The sequence below is a fragment of the Vulpes lagopus genome, chromosome 2 (genome assembly GCF_018345385.1).
Source record: "Vulpes lagopus strain Blue_001 chromosome 2, ASM1834538v1, whole genome shotgun sequence".
NCBI lineage: Eukaryota > Metazoa > Chordata > Mammalia > Carnivora > Canidae > Vulpes > Vulpes lagopus.
Window position 1 is genome coordinate 110746100 of NC_054825.1, and position 22534 is coordinate 110768633.

General features: G+C 38.2%; 1 protein-coding gene across 1 annotated transcript in view; it reads right to left on the reverse strand.

Annotated features, from left to right (window-relative positions):
- The window catches only part of PDE10A (phosphodiesterase 10A), a 295228-nt gene that overhangs the window by 88547 nt on the left and 184147 nt on the right, over positions 1-22534 (reverse strand). Inside the window, exons 4-5 of the mRNA XM_041729791.1 lie at positions 1261-1381; positions 200-249 (exon numbers count right to left, since the gene is read on the reverse strand). Coding sequence (XP_041585725.1) covers positions 200-249; positions 1261-1381 — 171 coding nt within the window. The remainder of the gene's footprint in view (positions 1-199; positions 250-1260; positions 1382-22534) is intronic.

The window sequence follows — 22534 nt, forward strand, 5'->3', positions numbered from 1 at the left end:
GTTATAAGACTTTATGCCCCAATGTTGCCACGCTGCTAAACTTTTCAGCTGGCAATGACTGTGTATAGAAACGGAACACAACATGAGTTTAAAGTACCTAATTCCCATGCATCTGTTGTTTGTAACACAGTGTATCTTTTTTAAAAAGCTTATGACATTTTCTTATCTAGAGCACCAAAATCTAAATTTAGATACTTACATTATTGCACTCTCCAAGGAAATACAGTGCAAATCCATCAGCTTTTGTGGCTGCCAAAGTAATAAAAAGGGAAGAAACTAATCTCAATGGAAGAACAGACCACGTATAAACTCTTTAAGGTGAGACCTCAGGCAGGAGTCTTTGTGAAAGGACCTTTACCATAACTAATTGTCATGCAGTCAACTGAGCAGATTAAGTTACCACTTTACTCAATCACACAAGTAGAGCATCTGCATTCATTATGCATCAGCTACAGCAAATTTTAAGATGTGACATCCTCAAATGCAGCTCATGTGCTATGTAATAATATCTTTGGGAAACTTTAAGTATCACAATTATTGGAAATATTTTTTAAGAATTGTATTTAATTTTTAAAAAATGAAAAATATCAGACATGAGATTTATAATAATGAGTAATCAATATTAGCATCAACCAAAAAGGATGATGTATATCTCCACATGTCATCATTGAAGAAAACATAATTTAACTTTCCTAAAACTGCCTCCGGTTCATCTGAAGGCAATTATCAGAGCAGATAACAGATATCACTAGGGGAGGACTGCCTGAATGTAGACTCCTGTTTCACTCCTTTTTACTTGTGTGGCTTTGGATAAAATATTTGACCTGTCTTTGCCACAGCTTCCTCATCAGTAAAATGGTAATAACAGTATATAACTCTGTCACCTCCCCAAATAAATTTAAAATGCTTTTTGTTTCTTAAAAATTAATGATTTACTCCATAACGATGTGATTTAATTCAATAAAACTATACTTTCCAAAGAAAACTAGGTTTTATTTAGAAAGCATAGTACATTCATTCCATTTATATATCTGGCAGATACTTTTTTGGGATTAGACAACTTAGGAATTTTTAGGCTTGACTCATTATAGTACTTTCATAATAAAATATTTTCATTTCAAATTTAGCCCCAGAATAGAAGTAAATAAATGACTTGCATTCGCCTTATAGTAAGTATATTACTTTTTCCATTTTCTGCAATGGAATAAAAGAATCTTCAGTTCAAATTTTCTACCAGAAGGAATACAAAACATTTCTTACCTATTTTAATGATGCTACTCAATTCATAGAGGAGTAGCTGGTTGTCTCCTCCTGTATCCAACCGTTGTTCTATATAGCTGTTTAGTTCATACACAACTCCCTGCATATTCGTATCTTGGTACTTTTAATAAAAAAGAAAAGAAAGAGAAATAAAGGACATAAATATAATAAAATTAAAAATTCCTTACTTTATAAAACATACTATTAAGGTATATAACTTTACATACTTTGCTTTATGCTTTTATACACTATGATTTTAAAGAGCATTATTTAATTATAATCTACTATAAAATAGATTAAACATTAAAATTGCTGACTTAGAATTATAGACTCCATGTATACTTTATATTAAAACATCAAATGTTACAAATTACCTTTTTATTTCTGAGGTTTTAAATATAATCAGTAAAAGTAGTACAAAAGTTTGCTAACTGAATGAAACATTCTGTTAGATGCTAGAAAAGCAAACTGATATGCATTGCATTGGGTGAAGCAGAGTTTGTTCATTAGTCTCCATTCATCTGCACCAATGGGGCTACCACCCTAGTCAGAGCTCAACTCTTCCCCTAGGACAGGAGGGAGCAGCTCTTCTGTTTGCTGTCATGGTAGTACCAGCTGCCCCACCGCAAGCCCAAAGCTCTGGGCTTCACTGTGGTAACAGGGACAACAGCAGGTAAATAGGGTTTGGGAAAAAGATGGGAGCTAAGTCGTAGCTACTTACAGCACTTGTCTTCTCTAAAAATGCTGAAAAACTGCCTTCCACCAAGCTTCCCTTCCTAAGCCTATTCTCCAAGCAATAGCTATGGTAAATTTTATAAACAAAATAAAATTCTGTCATTCCCTGGCTTAAAATACTCCTGGGGCTTCCCACCGTACTTCGAATAATAGACTCCTCACAGGGACGGCCTCCCACATTCTACAAAATGCAATTATGGTCTGTCTACAACACCATCTCAAGCCATCTTTCTCTTTCTTAACGACTCAGGTATCTTTAACTCCTAAAGTTTTATTACTTGCCATTACTCTTTTTTAAAAAAATTCCAGTATAGTGAACATAGAGTGCTATATTAGTGTCAGGTGTACAATATAGTGATTCATCACTTCTGATCATCACCGGTGCTCATTACAAGTACATTCCTTCATCCCCATCCCCTATTTCTCCCATCCTCCACCCACCTCCTCTCTCTAACCATCAGTTTATTCTCTGAAGTTAAGAGTCTGTTTCTTGATTTGTCTCTCTTCTTTCCCCTTGTTTCTCTATTTGTTTTGTTTCTTAAATTCCACGTATGAGTGAAATCATATGGTATTTGTCTTTCTGACTGACTTATTTAGGCTTAGCATAATACTCTTTAGGTCCATCCATATTGTTGCAAACACTTGCCGTTATTCTTGATCACTATTCTCAATGAATGTCTGAGGAATGAATGAATGTGAAAAAACACATGAAAGAATAGATGAATCGATCAATCCACAAATAGGTACTGGCAATCCTGACAATCTACACTACTATACATAAGTATTCTTCTAGCCAGAAGAGATGCTGGGGAATTAACAGAATAAAGTTCCAGTCTTCAAGGAACTTAGATTCTAGGTGAGGAAAATAAATAACTGAATGTTATAATGTGGCAGGCGGTGATAGGCGGTATGCAGAAAAAAGAGCAGGGAAGGCTGGCAGCCAAGACCTCTGGAGGGAGAGAGTTACCCTTTTTAATAGGATGGACAGGGTGCACACTCTGGTCCAGGCAGACTCCCGAGAAAGAAGTATGAAGGATGACTTCTCTCAAGGTGCAATACATACCAAAAAGAATAAGACACTACTTTTGAGAGATCCAAACACTACTACAGTGTCCCAGCCAGATGGCAGTAGGCATTAGGTGAGCAATGGAGTTGCAGCTCAAGCCTATCTCAACAGTGAGCCCCAGTGGGTTTTCAAACACCTGGGGGTAACTACAGTTTTAGAATGCACTTTAGGAATAGGCATCCTCAGAAACTGACAAAATTCCACCCTGAAGGATCCCCACTGAAAAGGGGTGAAGGTGTGAGACCTGCATAGAGCTGGAGGAAGAGCTTCCTAAGTGGAGAGAACAACAGAAATAAATGAATGAACATGACCCCAAAGCATCAAAATAGAAACCCACCAAGCATCGTTATGCTTTAGTGCCAACTTCGAGAATGATGGACTTTGTTCTTGGGACTCTTACGACTGGCACTCATTGTGTCCTCTCTCAGAACAGCTTCTCTAGGTTGTGTGTGCTCTGCTCCTACATCTGCTGAGCCTCATGTACCCAGTGCCGGATTCCCCCGGCCCCTTGAACCTGTGCATCCTGCTCGCTTTGTTGCACACGCAACCATGGTAAATCACCGGCCTCCTGACCAAGTTTTGTGACTCTTTTTTGCTAAAGGTTTAACTGCTTAGCAGTTAGTCATAACTTCCTGGCAATTCTCTGGCTGCTGATATTCTTCAAGACCTACGCTGGGACAGATACAATTGTGGTAGCAAAAGTCTGCATAAAAATCACGAATGCTCTGAAATTCTGATGCCTTCCAAGCACGACAGCATTGTATGTGGCCATACACACAAGCTCATGCTGTTCCTTTATCATGTGTAAACAAGATGCTATCTGACGACTGCCAGTTTTGAAGAACTCTGGAGAAACGATTCTACTCTAACATACCCTCTCTCTCTCCCTCACCACTAATTAGAACCATTTGTTTGTATTTTTCCCCAAAGTCCTGGGAAAGAGCTTATCTGAGACTGAAACTAACCTAAAGAAAAGCTAGGCTATGAGGGATGCCTGGGTGGCTCAGTGGTTGAGCATCTACCTTAGGCTCAGGTTGTGATCCTGGGGTCTCGTATCCAGTTCCACATCAGGCTCCTTGTAGGGAGCCTACTTCTCCCTCTATGTCTCTGTTTGTCTCTCATGAATAAATACATAAAATCTTAAAAAAAAAAAGCCAGGCTATGAGAAATAAAGAGAGTAAGTCATAATGACAGGGTCTGAATCTCTAGATCCAGACACGCAAAAACCATAATGCTTAAAACCTATCCCTAGACACAGACTGTTATGAACCGATAAAGTTCTGAACACTTCCTTTTTCTTCTGGGGAGGGGCACTTCAGCGAGTCTCAGGTGGGCTCTGAAGCACCCCGCAGAGGAGTCCCTATAAAAAGCTCCTTTCTCTGACAACATGATTCTGAGAGTACATCCATTCACAGGATCTGTGTGCAGTGCTGAGAGGGAAGAACAGCTGTTCACCGTGTCTTCTGGAAGGACTGGGTTGTCACACACAAGTGATAACAAGAAGGCAGTTTATTGTGGGGTGTCCTCTGAGTTTTTCTTTTCTCTGTAGAACAAGGAGGCTAAAGTGTGTTACCTTTAAAATACCTTTCAACACTCACTGTCTATGATAATCTATGACCTAGGATTTTAATTTTGTCATTAAGCTTCAAATTCTGACCTTCAACCTGGTGTAGGGGGGGGGTTTAGTACACCCTGTTTCCTTTGATTGTCAATGACAACTGCATCATAAGAGCAAAATGTTTTATTACAGTTACTATTACATATTAATGTACTATTCTCAAAAATTAAAGCCCTATCTACATAGTGAATCATTCAAACCATAATATTCTATAAAACTTAAAATAATATGTAAATGTAAAGTAGTAAGCATAACTATTGTTTGGCTGTTAGCCTGATATGCTTACTACTTTACATTTACATATTATTTTAAGTTTTATAGTCCTGGGGCCAGGACTACCATCACACAGAAGGAAAGGCACAGGAAGCACGGGGAGATGAACCAAATCCCACCCTCCCAAGGTGCTCTTTAGAAACAATGTGATGGGGCAGCCCAGGTGGCTCAGCGGCTTAGCGCCACCTTCAACCCAGGGCCTGATCCTGGAGACCCGGGATCGAGTCCCACGTCAGGCTCCCTGCATGGAGCCTGCTTCTCCCTCTGCCTGTGTCTCTGCCTCTGTGTGTGTGTGTGTCTCATGAATAAATAAAATCTTTAAAAAATAATAAGGGATCAATTCAATTCAGTAAAATAAACCTTAAGCCTATAGCTTCACTGAAAGAAAATCATAAGTGTATTAATGAAGTTGCTCAGAACTGGAATTTACACAGCATTCTAATTTGACAAAGTCCTTTCCCTAACTTTATTCTACATAAGAACCCAACCAAAGTATACACTGAATATCACCGATACTTTCATAACTCAAGAAGTCAGAATTCTCAGGAGAATGAGTTGGGCAATGCACAACTTCTCAAACCTTACAATCCAACTGGATGCTGCCACTCTAATTTTCCACGTTCCACATTGATTTTCATGTAGAGCTTGTTTTCCATTAGAGCAACTTCTGAAAACAGAAGGATTTGCAAAGACCTGACTTCACTGAAAGGATTGCAGTGACCTAATACTGAAACTGTAAATTCTGTTAGGCTCTATCTGACAGGCATCATTGTGTGCTCCACAGAACTTTAACAGGTCCTGAACCACTACCGTGAGTTTGCTGTGATGCCTAAGAGCACTGGAACAGTTTGGGAAGCAGGGGAACAGCCACTCCATCCACCTGGAGGGAAACAGTGTTTTATGAGATACGATGGTAATGAACAGAACAGTGTTAATCCTTGGTGAAGCTGGTTTAGCCAGGAGAACAAATGCTCCCAGACTTGCTAACGTGAACCCTAGTTCACAGATCGGCAAACCACTTCCCCAGGAGAGGTTAGAGGCAATTCAAGAACGAAATGGAAGCTTGAATGGTGTGAGGTCTGTGAGCCCATGACTCTATGAGGGATCACTGGCCTGTCCTGAAGGCCGGAGTCAAATCAGTAGAAAATATGATGAGGCAGATGTTAAGTTGGATCAACACTGAAGAGTGTGTACAAACAGCTTCTAGTTTTTAGTATAAACCTCAAAATTTGAATAATGTCATTCTTTAAATTTTTCCTATTTCTTTTTAAATTTATCTCTTTCATAATGTTAATTTTGACATAATCTCAAGCTTATTAAAAAAAATGTAAGAATACAAAAAACCTCCTGTATACCTGTATACCATCGATATTGCCATTTTGTCCTGTTTGCTTTCTCATTCTCAGTTAACTATGCTTGCCTGCCTTCCTGTTATCTATTATTCTATCTACATAAACACATGCCATAGTCATAAGTATTTTTTCTGCATATGTGAGAATATGTTAGTGTGCTCCTTTACCCCACAACTGTACTATGTATTCCCTAAGAAATAAAATATCCTCTTACATAGTTATAACAGTAACCGTGATCAGAAATTTTAACATCACCACAGCAATATTAGCTAATTAAGACTCCACATTCAAATGCCATCCACTGTCCCAGTAATATCCTTACAGTTATCCATCCCATTAGGGCAGGGTCATTGTGATCCCAGATCACAAATGGCATTGACTTGTCATGCCTATTTGATATACTTTAATGTGGACCAATTCTAGTCTTTCCCTTGTGTTTCTTGAACTTGATGTTTTGTACAATGTGAGCCAATTAGGATTTGTCTGATGTTTGCTCAAGATTATTATCAGGTTTTGCATCTTTGGCAGCAGTACAACAAAGTGCTGGGGCCAGAACTCTATCATCTTTCCTGTATTTGGTATTTGCCATTCTACTGGGAAGAAGACTTTCCATTCTCCTCATTCATTCATTTTACATGGGTCTGGACTGACAGATTTTTTTTTAAATTTATTTTTTATTTTTTAAATTTATTTTTTATTGATGTTCAATTTGCCAACATATAGCATAACACCCAGTGCTCATCCCATCAAGTGCCCCCCTCAGTGCTGGTCACCCAGTCACCCCCACCCCCCACCCTGGACTCACAGATTCTTATTCAATAGGTTACCACCCATTAGTACTGTCATATATGCATTTTGATTCTTCAACTATCCCAGATTTGACCAGCAAGAACCTCCTCAAGATAGTTGCTATATCCTTCTGACATTCTTCATGATTCTTTCTACACCTTCTTATTTTGTCATTACATATTTTGCCAACCCTGGTATTAGTCATTTCTGTTTCTCAAAGAAAGAGAAGTTCCTTTTAATGGAGAGGGGTATTTAAAATTCAAGCACAGGAGTTATAAGTGCCACTGCTGTCAATGCTTCTAGGTCTCTCATTTATGTAAATATTGTATAGATGAGGTGCCTCATAGAAATATATATAAATATATAATTCTGTATTTATCTACATATATATATATATATATATATATATATATATATATACAAGGAAATGAAAAACTATGGATTCATACTAATACCTCCAGTTTCAGCTAAGCAATTAAGTGTGCATTCTAACACTCCCTGTTTCCATATTTGTAATTCCTTCACGCAACAGAGAGAAAACTTACCGACAATAGCCTTAATATATTTGTACAGTTTCTTAGTCCTGGAATATACAGAAGTAGTTTCAGAAATGTTAAGCCATGCCGCTGAAATCAAACCTAAGGTGTCAATATTTTTTTAGATTTTTAAGTAAATTTAAGAAACACTGAAATGTACAATTCATTAAACTCTGAGAAATAAGGAAATCCTTGTAACATATATACTTATTAGGACATACAAAAATCAGTTGTGTTTCTATGCACTAACAACAAGCTATTAACAATAGAGTCAAAAAAGAATAAAATACTTATGAATTTAACCAAAGAGATGTAAGATATGTAGACTGAAACTTATAAAAAAAACTGAAAAATAGAAGAAGACACAAAATAAATGGAAAGAAATTCCGTGTTTAGGGATTGGAAAATTAATATAGTTAAAATGTCAATAGTATCCAAAGTGATCTGTACATTCAAGGTAATTCCTATCAAAATTTCAAGTTTTTTTTTTCACAGAAATAGAAAAAAAAAACCCTAAAATTAATATGGAACTTCAAAAGCCCTGAAAATTCAAAGCAATCTTGAGAAAAAAAGAACAAAGCTAGAAGCATCATACTTCCGGATTTCAAACTCTATCATAATGAATCTCTAATAATTAAAACAATATGGTACTGGCACAAAAAGAGACACACAGATGAATGGAACAGAACAAAGAACCCAGAAATAAACCCAGTCAGACACGGTCAACTTATCTTTAAGAAGGGCACCAAGAATATACAATGTTACAATGTGGAAAGGACACAGTCTTCAATAAATGGTACTGGGAAAACTGGATATACACGTGCAGAAGAATGAAACCGGACCCTTATCTTTCACAGTATACAAAACCAACTCAAATGGTTTAAAGACTTAAATTTAAAACCTGAAACTGTAAAACTCCTAGATGAAATCACAAGCTGAAACTAGTTCTTTGACACTGGTCTGGGAAATGATCTTTTGGATATGATCTCAGAAACACAGGTGACAAAGGCAAAAATAGACAAGTGGGACTACATCAAACTAAAAAGCTTCTGCATGGCAAAGCAAACCACCAACAAAAGGGAAAAGGCAAAAGACGGAACGGGAGAAAATATTTGCAAACCATTTATCTGATAAGGGAGTAATATCTAAAACATTAAAAAAACAAACCCACTCATACAACTGAACAGCAAAATAATCCCAATTCAATTGAAAAATGGGCAGAGGAGCTAACAGACATTTTCCAAAGAAGACATGCAAATGGCCAACAGGTGCAGGATAAAGGTGTTTAACACCACTAATCATCAGGGAAATGCAAATTAAAATCCACAATGAGCTAAAGCTCACACCTATAGGGTATCTATCATCAAATGATGAAAGATAACAAGTGTCAGGGAAGGTGTAGAGAATAGGGAGCCTTTGTGCACCAGAGGTGGGAATATAAACTGATGCTGTTACTATGGAAGACAGTATGGAGGTTTCTCAAAAAATTAAGACCGGAATTATCAAATGATCCAGCAATCTTTTTTTCTGGGTATATATTTCAGGGAAATGAAATCACTATCTCAAAGAGATATCTGCAATCGTATGTTCACTGCAGCATTATTCACAATAGCCAAGTTACAAAAATAACCGAAGTGTCTGTCAACAGATGAATACATAAAGAAAATGTTACATACACACACACACATAATGTGTATGTATGCATATAATAACATATATACATACATAAATATATATAGTATGCATGTAAATATTTATATAATTTTATATATGTAGCATTAGAATATTATTCAGCCCTAAAAAAGTAGGAAATTCTATTTGTGGTAACATAGATGAAGCCAGAGGGCATTATGCTAAGTAAAATAAGCTAGACACAGAAAAACAAACACTATATTATCTCACATGTGGAATCTAAAAAGCCAAACTCACAATAGTATAGATTAGATTTATAGGTGTCTGGGGCTGGAGTATGGAGAAAACAAAGAGAAGTCAGTCAAAGGTTACAAACCTTTCTGGTGGGAACGCAAACTAGAGCCACTGTGGAAGATGGTATGGAGGTTCCTCAAAAAATTAAAAATAGATTTACCATATGATCCAGAAATTCCACTGTGAATATTTACCTAAAGGTTATGAAGACACTAATTTGAAAAGCTATATGCACCCTTATGCTTATAGCAGCATTATTTACAATAGCCAAACCATGGAAGCAGCCCACATATCCAAGAATAGATGAATGGACAAAGAAGATGTGTGTGGTGTGGTGTGTGTATGTGTAATATTACTCAGCCATAAAAAAGAATGAAATCTTACCATTTGCTACAATATGGATGGCTCTAGAGGGTACAATGCTAGGTGAAATAAGTCAGAGAAAGACAAATATCATTATGATTTCACTCATATGTGGAATTTAAGAAGCAAAGAAAAAAAAAGACCCTTTATATACAGGGAACAAACTGATGGCCACCAGAGGAGAGGTGGGGAGGGGTGAGGTGGATGACAGGGTTTGAAGAGGCCACTCATTGTGATGAGCACAAGGTGATGTATAGAACTGCTGAATCACAATACTTGAAACTACACTGTATGTTAATTATATTGGAATTGAAGTTTTTTAAAAAAGTTATCATTAAAAAAAAAAATAGAGGACTTGTACCAACACAATGCCGCATGTACTGTTTTAAGGATCCTAGTTCAAACATAACAGCTATAAAAAGAATCTTTTCAGACAGTTGAGGAAAACAATCTGGCCCAAGGATTAAGATATTATTGTTAAGTGTGATTATTGGTAGGCATGAAAATGGCATGTAATTGAGGATTTTTTTTTTGAGGATTTTTTTTAAATGTCATTTCCTATTAGATAGAAATCTATACTGAAGTCTTTGTGGCTGAAATTACATGACTGAGACTTGCTTTAGACTATACCAGCAAGCAAAAAAAGGGAGTAAGGTAGTGTACATGAAACAGGAATAGCAAAATGATCATCATTGAAGCTGGGTGACAGCTACATGGTGGTCAACACGTAATTCTTTCTACTTGTATGCAGAGAAAATGTCTATAAACAAAAGTGAAAATGGGAAGAAAGCAAGCAAGCAAGCAAGCAAGCAATAATAGGCTCAAGGAAGCACTGATCCCTCCACTGCTCATCTACTGAGCAGTTTTTCTTTTTCTTTTTTTTTTATTGAGCAGTTTTTCTATGTGTCCAAAAATGACTTAAACAATCTATCCTATACGAGTGTAAGAAAGCAAGGCACTCAAAGGCTGCATGGGCATTCAGTGGTTAAGTGACAATACCAGACAATAACAGGAGGTCACTTTTACATGAATAACTGTGAAATAATAAATCTATGTATTGGGAGAAAAAGGGTTACAAACTTTCAATTATAAGAAGGAAAAGTTCTGAGACATGAAGTACAGGACGGTACCTACAACTAAAAACACCGTAGTGTATACTCGAAAACTGCGGAGGTAGATCTTCAGTGTTCTAACCACACCCCCAGCCCTGCCCCCCAACTCCGTGAGGTGATGGATGTACTCATTAATTTGATGGTGGGAATCACTTCACAGTGCACACATATGTCACATGTTGTAACTAATATGTACAATTAAATATATACAATTATTATTCATCAAAAATAAAAAAAAATTAAAAATAATTTTAATAATAAACCTCTCAGTAATAATAAAAGTAACAATAAAAGACACAGACTATTTCATATTTTTATCTATGGTCCTTCTTAATCAATCCCTGCCCCCAAGGCAACCACCGTTTTTGACTTTTTTTCACCACTGATTAGCTTTGCTTTTGTTTTTGGAATTTTATCAAAATGGACTCATACAATATATACTGTTTCAAGCTCTGCTTTATTTGCTTGACATAATACCACTGAGATTTATGCATACAACTGTGTATCCAGGTAGTTTCCTCCTTCCTATTGCTAGTTGCGTATGATATGTTTATCTGTTCTACCACTGTTGGTCGTTTGGGACGTTTATGTTCTCCAGGTCTGAGCGATTAAGAATAAAGCTACTACAAACATCTTTCTGTGAACATGGAAGAATGCAGAAGTCTTTCCGTGAACATGGGTTTTCAGTTATCTTAGGCAAATACGTAAGAGTAAAATTTGCGGTCAGAAGTAAACGTACGCTTAACTGTAAGAAGAAACTGCCAAATCGTTGACAATGCTACATATTAAGAACAAAGTTATCAAAACTGATTTGGGTATTTTAGATTAAAATAAATTATTAAAGAGGTCATTTATGCTACACAAACAGCGCAGGCGGAACAATTCTATTCTAAGACTGAGCAATCATGGAACAGTTCTGGAAGCCTGTGAGCCTCAAAGACAGACAAAGAGAATGGGGGTACGGAGCAAAAAGGGTGCCACTGACCCTTTTGCAAATGCTTATTTCAAAAAGTTTTAAAATCCTAAATATCAACCAAGGGATCAGTATATGCATCCTGAGCTTATCCTAACACCATGGGGGGAAAAATAAAAATAAAAAGCAGCTGCCTTGACTTGTCCTGCTATCTCAATGAGCACAGAGGAAATGCTACACAGAGTTTTTTCAAAGTGTCGTGCAGTGGGTATAGGGGTAGGAAGGCAGGTTCCCCAGCAGCTCAGTGTAGAGGCTCAGAGGAAGCTCAGAAAGCTAGAAAAGATACAGAACCCTGGCGGCCACGGAAGAGCAATACAGTAGGATCCAAGGTCCAGACTGATCCAGAAAGACCTGAGACCGTGAATCCCTGTTAAAAGTGGTGGAAGCAGGCTGGGATTCTGCTAAGTGAAGTGCCCTTAAAAACAAGTCAGCTCAACACAAGGAAACAGAAATAACAAAAACCTAAAGTCCTAAAGAACATTACTGTAAGTTTTCAAAGGGCTTTCTATGTCAACTAATATTAAGTAATTTAATTACGGATGAAAAGGGTCCATGAGATTATTATTTTTTTAAAGATTTTATTTATTTATTCATGAGAGACACAGAGAGAAAGGCAGAGACGCAGACAGAGGGAGAAGCAGGCTCCCTATAGGGAGCCTGATGCGGGACTCGATCCCAGGACCCCAGGATCACGACCTGAGCTGAAGGCAGACGCTCGACCACTGAGTCACCCAGGCGTCCCAAGAGATTATTTCTTAATAATAACTTAATTCAGAAAAAAGGAGTCCATGAGATAAACACAGTTTTAAATCATTGAGAATACAGCAAGCATTTCTAAGTTTAAGTCTGCTAGCAGAAAAGGATTCAGTTATCCGGGCAGATGAAAAAGATACATTTCTGAATGTCAGTATGTAATTAAGGTTTTTTAAGTGAATATTTTTTCAGCAGTGTGTCAAGCACTATTACAGGTATCGGATAAAGCTCCTACTCTCATGGAGATTAAATGCTAGTTGGGGAAAACAGATAAGAAGATACTGGCTTATGATAACATCTATGACAAAACTAAAACATTTTTATGACTTTGTTGCCATTTTAATTTAATAAACTAATCCAGGAGGAACCGACTTTTATCCACACTTCTCTATGACTAGACAATTAGTATATTCTTTTTCACAATAAAGAAATGTGCCTTTAATCAGCCTTTGATCCTGTGCACTAAGACCAGCTATGTGTATGGGTTTAATATAGTCCCTCTGTGGTTACTACTTCTCAAAATCTATCCTCTAAAACAGAGCTGTGGTTGCCAAGAACTGACAAAACAGGTATAATTTAAAATCTTGCAAAAGACGAATGTGTTTAGTTTCCATTTTATAATTTTTTTCCTAATGGTGTGATACTGGTTTTCAGACGAAACATCCTGCCTACTGCCATCGTGACTAATAGGATGGATCAGCAAAAATCTTTCACAGGCAGATGATCCATGTGTTCAAACTATCATTAAGATCATGGGCTTTATCTTAAGTACAAGCAAACAAAACTCACTGTCTTTAAATAATCAGTGTGAAATATTTCCATATAGAAGAATGATGTACTTCAGTTATATAGAGAAGAATTTTGCAACTAATTCTTTCACGAAGCTGAGATGCTTGGAACGGATACTCCTTACAGGTTTCTGTGGCTATAGTTAGTGACTAGCAGCTAAGCTTGTGAAATGAAATTTACACTAAAAGTAGCCATACTACACTTTTAAAGAAAACTGGGCTTCTACAAAGCTCAGGTTGCCTAAAGCTGTTTTAACCTGTGTAATAAGGAAAATACGGATTTTGCCTGTACAGACAGCCAATTGCTGTGCATTATGTTGTACACGTGGAAGTAACACAAAGTTACATGTTGATTAAAGCTCAGTAAACACTAACCTTGATTCCTTCCGATCTAGCTTCCACCCTCTTTCTTGTCTCCCTTTTAAGGCAAAACTGTATAAAATGATTATCTTTATTTGCTGCCTTCAAATTCTCTTCCCTTTCTCAAACTCGCTCTGTTTCAATGAAACAGCTTCTATTAAGATCATCGACTTCCACATTGCCAAGTCCACAGCGTAACTCTCAGCTCCCTTAAAATATGGGCAGCATTTGACGTAGGTGACTACTGTTTTTGACTAGACATAATGTTTCCACTACTGCTGCATGCATGCACCCATAGCATGGCTCTCCCCTGCCTCTGGGACACTTCTTTTCAGTCTTTGTAAGCCTTTTTCCTATCTCAGGTTTCTAAATGTCCTGGCCCTGGGCTGGTCTTTGAATTTTCTTCTCTACTGAAACCACACTCACTTCCTAGATGATCTCAACCAGTCTCGCATTGTTACATCCTGTCTCTACACTGGTGGTTCTTAAATCACCCATATAACTAAGAAATCTCAAATTCGTATCTCTTTTTTTTTTTTAATTTTTATTTATTTATGATAGTCACACACAGAGAGAGAGAGAGGGGGGGGGTGGGCAGAGACACAGGCAGAGGGAGAAGCAGGCTCCATGCACCGGGAGCCTGACGTGGGATTCGATCCTGGGTCTCCAGGATCGCGCCCCGGGCCAAAGGCAGGCGCCAAACCGCTGCGCCACCCAGGGATCCCTCAAATTCGTATCTCTAATTCACTTCATTCATCTCAACTCCAGACTCCTATATCCAGCTACCTCCTTAACATATCTTTTTAGAAATCCATTAGGTATCTTAAACAGCACTTCCAAACTTGAGCACCTGATGACTTCCCCATCTCACGCTGACTTCCTACAAACCTTCCCATCCATTTAATGGCAACCCATCTACCCATTTCATCAGGCAAAATAGAAATGCCATCATTTCTCCTTTCTTGTTTTATACCATACGTCTGGATTAATCAGCAACTCTTGTTAGCTCTACTTTCCAAATAGATCTAGAATTGGATCTATCAATCCAAACACTGTTCCCCATCTCCATTATCCAGTAACCTAGTCTAAATCATCTTTATCTCTTATAGGATTACCGCACTGACCTACTTGTCATTACCTGGCAATGAAAAACTATCCTTTTAAAGTCCTCCTGTGTTTATTTACTTAGGATTTCTGCACTTATGCTTGCACTAGTAAAAATGGTTGGTAGTTTTTTGTTTTGTGAAAGGCTCTAACTTTTGTATTGGGATAAACCTCCCTCCTAGAATGAGTTCTTTCCCTAACTTTTGAAATATACACTCTGTACTATGTAGGAGTTATCTCCTCTTTAATGCTTGGTGGAATTATCCAGTAAAGCTTTTGGACATCATGCCATTTTAGGTGGTTTTCACTAATTCTTCAGATTTTCCATTGGTTAGTATATATTTCGGTTTCTTAACTCTTCTTCAGTTTTGATAATTTAGAATTTCCTTAAAATTGACCATTATATCCAAATTTTCATATATATTAGTACACAATACTCCCTATTAATTATTCATAATCTCTGTGTTTATGGGTATATTCCTTTTCTCATTCCTTAACATTTGTATTTTACTTCTTGAACAGATTGCCCTATTTTACCAATCCATTTAAGAAAATACCTCTTGTGGTATTAATCACATCTATATTTTAAATTGTGAATCATTAATTTCTTCTCTTATTAATTCCCCCCTCTGCTTTTTAAAAGTTTATTTTTGGTGTTCTAATAAATGAATATAAGATTGTAAATTTTCATCCTGTTTTGGCTGCATCCTGTAAATTTGGTTGATTTTGTCCCCATTTTACATTTGAAACTTTGAAAAGTTATTTTTTAAAAGGTCACCCAGATAGATAGTGGCAATGTAGGAATTCAAATCTACGTGTGATTTACACTGTCTCAGAGAAGCTCTGTTAAATATATCAGAACAAAAGGCACAGAGACGCAATTCACACAAAAACAAATATATCTATTTAACTATGGAAGGATGCTTATTTGCTTTTTTTTAAAAAAAGATCTCTATTTATTTGAGAGAGAGAGAGAGAGAGAAAGAGAGAGAGAGAGTGCATGCAAACATGAACAGGGGGAGGAGCAGAGGAAGAGGGAGAAGCAGACCCTCTGCTGAGCAGGGAGCCTGAAGTCAAACTTTTAACCACTGAGCCACCCAGGCACACCACTTATTTGCTTTAAATAAAAATATTATTTTTAAACAATGTCATTGCTATTTATACAAAAGAAGATATATAATTGCTAATTTAATTTGGTTAAAATGAAAGTACAAACTGCAACAGTAAGCTGGTAAATGTGTATTAAATGTCATAAAATATTTACATCCTTCATCATATTAATAACCTCAGATCCTAGCACTTTTCTTTAGGAAATATTTTGTAAGAATAAAATTGCCATATCCATAAAGATAATTGGTCTATGAAAATCAAAAACAATCTAAAAATCCAACAATCCAACCACGAGAAAGTAAAGTAATACCACAGAGAAATTCAATGAGATATATTTAGTCATTGAAGAGAATATTAGATGGCATAACATCACAAACTATTTATGGCATAATGCAAATTAAAAAAAATCCAGAAATTAAAACTGCACATGTATTATAACTACTACTATACAAATACATGCATGTGAAAAAGACCAAAACAAAATATCCCTAACAGCTAACATTGACTGCATTAAGGTGATCTTAATTTTAATTCAGAAGCAGAGTTCTGATTTTTTTCAAAATACAAGTATAAATAACTTTAAGTGAATGAAAGCAGCCCTGGGTAAAGTAGATGAGAACAGCTGTGAGAAGAACCTTTGCAAAGGAAGTTGTTAGAGCATGATACTCAACCTCAAATACAGAAATAAGAGAGGTGCTAGAGAGACATTTTGACATATAAACTAGCAAACAAGAGGGGCTCATATCAAATAGTCTCAGTCTTCTCATAAATATGGAGTTATTAATTCTATAATTTAAGAAGGATGGAGGGGCAACCTGGGTGGCTCAATCAGTAAAGTGTCCGACTTGTGGTTTCAGCTCAGGTCATGATCTCAGGGTCATGAGACTAAGCCCCGCATTTGGGCTTGTGCTCTCCTAGGAGTCTGCTTGAGGTTTTCTCTCTCTCTTTTCCTCTGCTCCGCCCCTGTCCCTCAACTCTCTCTAATAAATAAATCTTAAAAAAATAAAAAATAAAAACAAGAATGATGGAGACAAGGTTAGGGTTGACAATTCAGAGAGGAAAAATGGTGAACCCCTGCCACATAAAAGAGGTCTTATCAAGCTTACATTACTAAACCAAGCAAAGGCAAACAGTACACCCAATCAGCAAAAGCAGCTCAGACTTAATAGAAACAGGTAACACAAATAACCAAACAGAAATGGAGACATTGAGAACTACATATCAGCAGTGTTTTTTCTGATACTGCTGCAGTGTGCTCTACAAAAATTCCACTCACAGAAGAATCACAAAGCTGCATCACAATTCTCTGGCCAATGTTTTAAGGACTTCCTCTTAAATTCCAGATCGTTCACTCATTTCACTTCAAGGTTTAATGCCATGCTCCTTCTCAAACAGATTCCTACAGAGACTCTGGAAATCCTGAATTCTCACAGGGTGACTGACTAGTTATGGAGCACAGCTGGAGGGACGTCAAGTCAGGTGATGGCTGAATTTTACTTCCAGTCACATGATGCAGCTGACTATGTCAATCCTCTTTCTCACACTTGCTTTTCGAAAGATGTGTTTAAATAATCTACCCTAGATTTTATGCAGCATCGTAAGAACAGTCGATTAAGGAAATCCTATCATCCAACCCCTCAGGGTTGCACACTCTTTATGCAAAATGTCGTACAAAAACAATTTTAAGTAGCAAAAGAGAAAGAATAAAGATAATACAAATAAAATACAAAGGATTTGAACAGGAGAGAGGAAATTCCTTGTGTTAAATTATCAAAATCGTCCTCAAAGCAAATGCTCAATTTTATATAAACTCTTTCCCTTCTATGTGAAACTGAGCACTGCTCTCACAATTTGAAATAAGTGCATTTGGAAGTGAAATAATCTACCTAACTCAAATTCCTATTCAACTGTACGAGGTCCTACCTAGCACCACTGTTATCATTTATCAGTATTCAGACATACAACCTAAACCTAAACTTTTGACTACTATTACAAAGCAGTATGACTTCAATCAAATAAAACTAGATTCCAGAAAGAAAAAGTTTAAATCAATCTCTGACAGTGAAGTGAACAAATAAAAGCAAGCAAACAAAAAAAAGCAAGGGGTGCAGGAAAAAGAGGGAAGTTTGCAAACATCTGCAGGCTGGTCTTTAGTGTTTCCATCACACCTTAGAAAGCTCCAGGCCTGCAAATCACCCACCATCACGTAGAGTCCCATCCCAGGCAATTCCATATACCTACCAACCTAAACCACCTTCCACCCTCCCTCCCTGCTGAGCCCTGGAACACACGGTCTATCTATCGCACGGTCTATTGTCGGCAAACCCTCTCTTCTCGACCCCCCTGAGAGGAACAGTTGTGCATCTTTTTGCCGTAACTGAAAACTTCTTGCCTCCTGATCATACTGCTTCCTACACTAATGCTGAATAACATATAATGTAAAATTAATCTGTAGAATGTTGATCATGGGTATTAAACGGGTAATGCAGAAATTTCTTAATAAATGCAGTAACAGGTATTTTCTTTTATAAATATGAGCAAATATGAACATATTTTATAATGAGCAAATATGAACATATTTTATAATTATGAGCAAAAGAGAGGTGCCTGCGTGGCTCAGTCAGTTAAGCATCCAAATCTGTATTTCTGCTCAGGTCATGATCTCAGGATCCTGACACTGAGCCCTGTGTCCCTGCTTGGGATTCTTTCTCTCTCTCTGCCCCTCCCTACCCTAAAAATGAATGAATGAATGAATGAATGAATGAATGAATAAGTGCAAAAGAGTAAGAATCTCAGGAAAAACAATTTTTTAAAACTTGTCATTCTAAGGATACCTGGCTGGCTCAGTCGGTGGAGTGTGTAGCTCTTGATGGTGGGGTTGTGGCTTCAAGCCCCACGCAGGGTGGAGACATTACTTAAAAATAAAATCTTAAAAAAAAAAGTCATCATTCAATAATCTTTCTCTTCTCCCTTTGTTAAAGAACTAAAAAAGATAAAACAGAGAGACACGAGGCAATGGCGGTAGCCGTGTGCCACTGACTTCATGAGGACTGAATACCGGTGAGACCAAATCGAACACAGTCCCCAAGGGCTCACTTCAAGTTTCCTGTCCTGGGAAACAGCAGTGTTGCATAAAGTTAATAACAAATGCTCTGGGGAGACTAATGACGTAGGATTCCAGCTGCATATGGCAAGTAGCGGACATGTGTTCCCTGTGTTCATGCAGCAGGGCCCTGATTTAGAAATACACTGAGAAATTCAAGGAAACCAGAATTCTCCAACAGAATTGAGCATCCCTTCAATTTTATGAAATGACTAAATATACTGGACATAGTTGTACTGTTTACTGGCCAAGTTAAAGTGAAAATACTGCAAAGAAATCCTGATTCCAACACAGCAATTTGTTTCAGTAAACTACAGACAGGTGACAGAAGTCAAGTTCTCCTGAGGGAATGTCCACCACTCTGTCCCCTCATTGTCCTCCTTGGTCACCTCGTACCTCGTACCACATGGGTGTGGCTGGACCTCCCTAGCTAGCCTTCCCACACAGCATCTAACAGAATTCTAACAATATTTACACTTAAAATATGCAGACACAAGGAAAGTCTAAAGCTAGCATCATAAACATAAAAAAAGAAGTCAAGAAATGACCTCTCGACATATATAACAACATTAGGGACGTCTGGGTGGCTCAGCAGTTGAGCGTCTGCCTTCAGCTCAGGGGTGATCCTGGGGTCCTGAGATCGACTCCTGCATGGGGCTCCCCCCGGGGAGCCTGCTAGCCTGCTTCTCCCTCTGCCTGTGTCTCTGCCTCTCTCTCTCTCTATGTCTCTCATGAAAAAGTAAATGAAATCTTTAAAAAAAAGAAAAGTTAAAAGGAAGAAAAATCACCCAAAATACTCAAGGCATGAGTATTATTCTAGTAAACGAGGATAATGCTACTTTGATACGTGAGAGGAAGAATATGCACAAAATGAATTTTAGGAAAGCAGTTGCTTTCAAAAGAACTAAAGAATTAATAAGAATTTACCAATGATGTTCAAAAGACACGCTGCAATGAAGACAAAGCACCAAAATACAGAAGTACCTTTAATTAAAAAGAGCCACTGTAAATTTAAGCAGAATTAGAAACAGTACAGAACAGAATTATGCTGCCAAAGTTCATGTCAAAGATGCAGACGGTGAACATGAGTGTTTCCTCTAGAATACATTAAGAGAATGAGACAAGAGAAAGACTGGGTATTTGGTGATCTTAAAGAGGACAAAACAAAAAGGACAGAACCAAGGCACCAAGAAACAGGCAAATAAAATATCCTGAACTAAAGAAAGACTTGTCAAATGAGTGAGAAAGCTCATTATATGCCAGGCTCATTTAACAAAAGCTAAAAAACATTCACATATAACCCAGCAAAAGTAATGAATTCCAATAGCAATCGACAGTTTGCTAACTATTCAGAAAAGAAAAAAAAAAGCAACATTTACAAAGACAAAAGTCAGGATATAATGTAGCCTATCGACAGCATTTTGAGGGACAAAGGCATATCCAAAAATTCTAGAACAGGCGAGAGAATCTGCTATGTCCTAGCAACTCAGCATCCAAACACACTTATCTTGATACTTTCTTTCCCACTTCTCGCCAGAAATCTTCTTGACTTATAAGCTGGAACCACAAGCAACCATACTAATAGTAATGACAGAAAAAAAGATTAAGTGACAGGTATGGCTGACAGCACATCCCTCTCTCTCCAGCAGAGATGGCCCCCTGTGCGACCACAGCTTCCTTGCACTCACTCAGCTCCAGCCTCCCGGCCCCCCTGCCCTGCACACTGTAGGCCTCCTGTCTCAGGCCTCTGTGCTCGCTGAGCCACCTGCCTGGGACCCTCCTCCCCCAGCCCTCAGCAAGGTTCAAGGCTTCACATCCCTCACCTGTTCCCTCAGTTACCCTCCTGGTGGGCCTCGCCTGGCTGCACACACATGCCCCCAGCCTGACACCCCGTACCCTGGCTCTGTCTCTACAGTATTCCTTACCACTGATCCAGTCAGTGCCCGTGGTAGTTACTTCTCCTGTTTACTGCCTCCCTCGCCACCACATGGATGGAAATACCACGATGGGAGAGGTTCTGTGTAGTTTCTTCCCTCATGAGCCCAGGGGAATGGGGCTCAATTACTATGTGGTGACTGAATGACGACGTGTAATCAGAAAAATAGAGCAGACTGCTCAGATATGCTGCTTTGTTTTGTTTCATTCTGTTTTAAGTCGATTCCACACCCAGTGCAGAGCCCAATGCAGGGCTTGAACTCATGACCCTGAGATCAAGACCTGAGCTGAGATCTGGAGTCGGACGCTTAACTGACTGAGCCACCCAGGTGCCCCAGGAAATGCTGCTTTTAACAAGGCATGTGACACCGTATCTCACGTTATTATTATTATAGGTGAAATTTCCACGTGTAGCATTGTCCTATTTATTTATGTAATAAACTGAAAAGGGGGCATAGGAAAACAACTGGGAAAAATTACTCAAATTTGTAGCTTCAAACCAGACAAGCAGAGAATGTTAGGTAAGAGAAGTCAAGACTGAGGCTTTCTGCAAAGTGCTGGGATGGTCCAAAACAAGATAAAATGGAGCTTAAATAAATGCACAGTCCTACTGTTAAATTTATTTCTAAAAGTCTGTAGACAAATATGTTTTCTTGGTTTTCCTCACTTTACTGACGTTTCCTTCTTAATTTCCTTTGTGAACTTTTCCATGTCTTCTGCACGAAACAACTGGAGTGTCCAGAATTCAGTTCTCACAACTTTTTTTTCTGTAGACAAACTCCCTAAGTGATGTCTTTCATCCCAGGTCACTGTCTCTGTGCCACAGACCCCATATACATCTATGTCTCTCTATGGCCTTTCCTCTTGGCTCCACACTAGAAGCACTGGCTTTCTAAATATCTCCAATTTGATGTCTGATAACTCCAATTTCACTTGTTCAAGACTAATGTACTGAGTTCCCAGCCTTGCTCCCCCACTTTCGTCCTGCTGTCTCCCCAACAGTAGTAGAGAGAGACTTCATTCTGTCAGTGCTTAGACCAAACATACTGGAAGTCATTACTGATCCTGTCCTCACAACACAGAGAAGCCATGAGTGAAGCCTGTGAGCTCTTCCTTCTCAGTACGCCCCACATCTGATTACACTTCCCCATGACAGCCCTCACTCTGGTCATCATCGTCCCCTACCTGCACACCCAGACTGCCACTGGGTTGTCTCAGTCCCCACGTACCCCCATGTATGCTCTCAGTCCAGCAGCTATCGTGACCTAAAAGTTCCCAAATGTTCTCAGAATTCAACCCACACCTGTACAGTGCATCATGAGGCCTTGAAACCCCCCTCTTTTACCCCAACCCCGTCCCCGCTGCCTCGCATTACTGC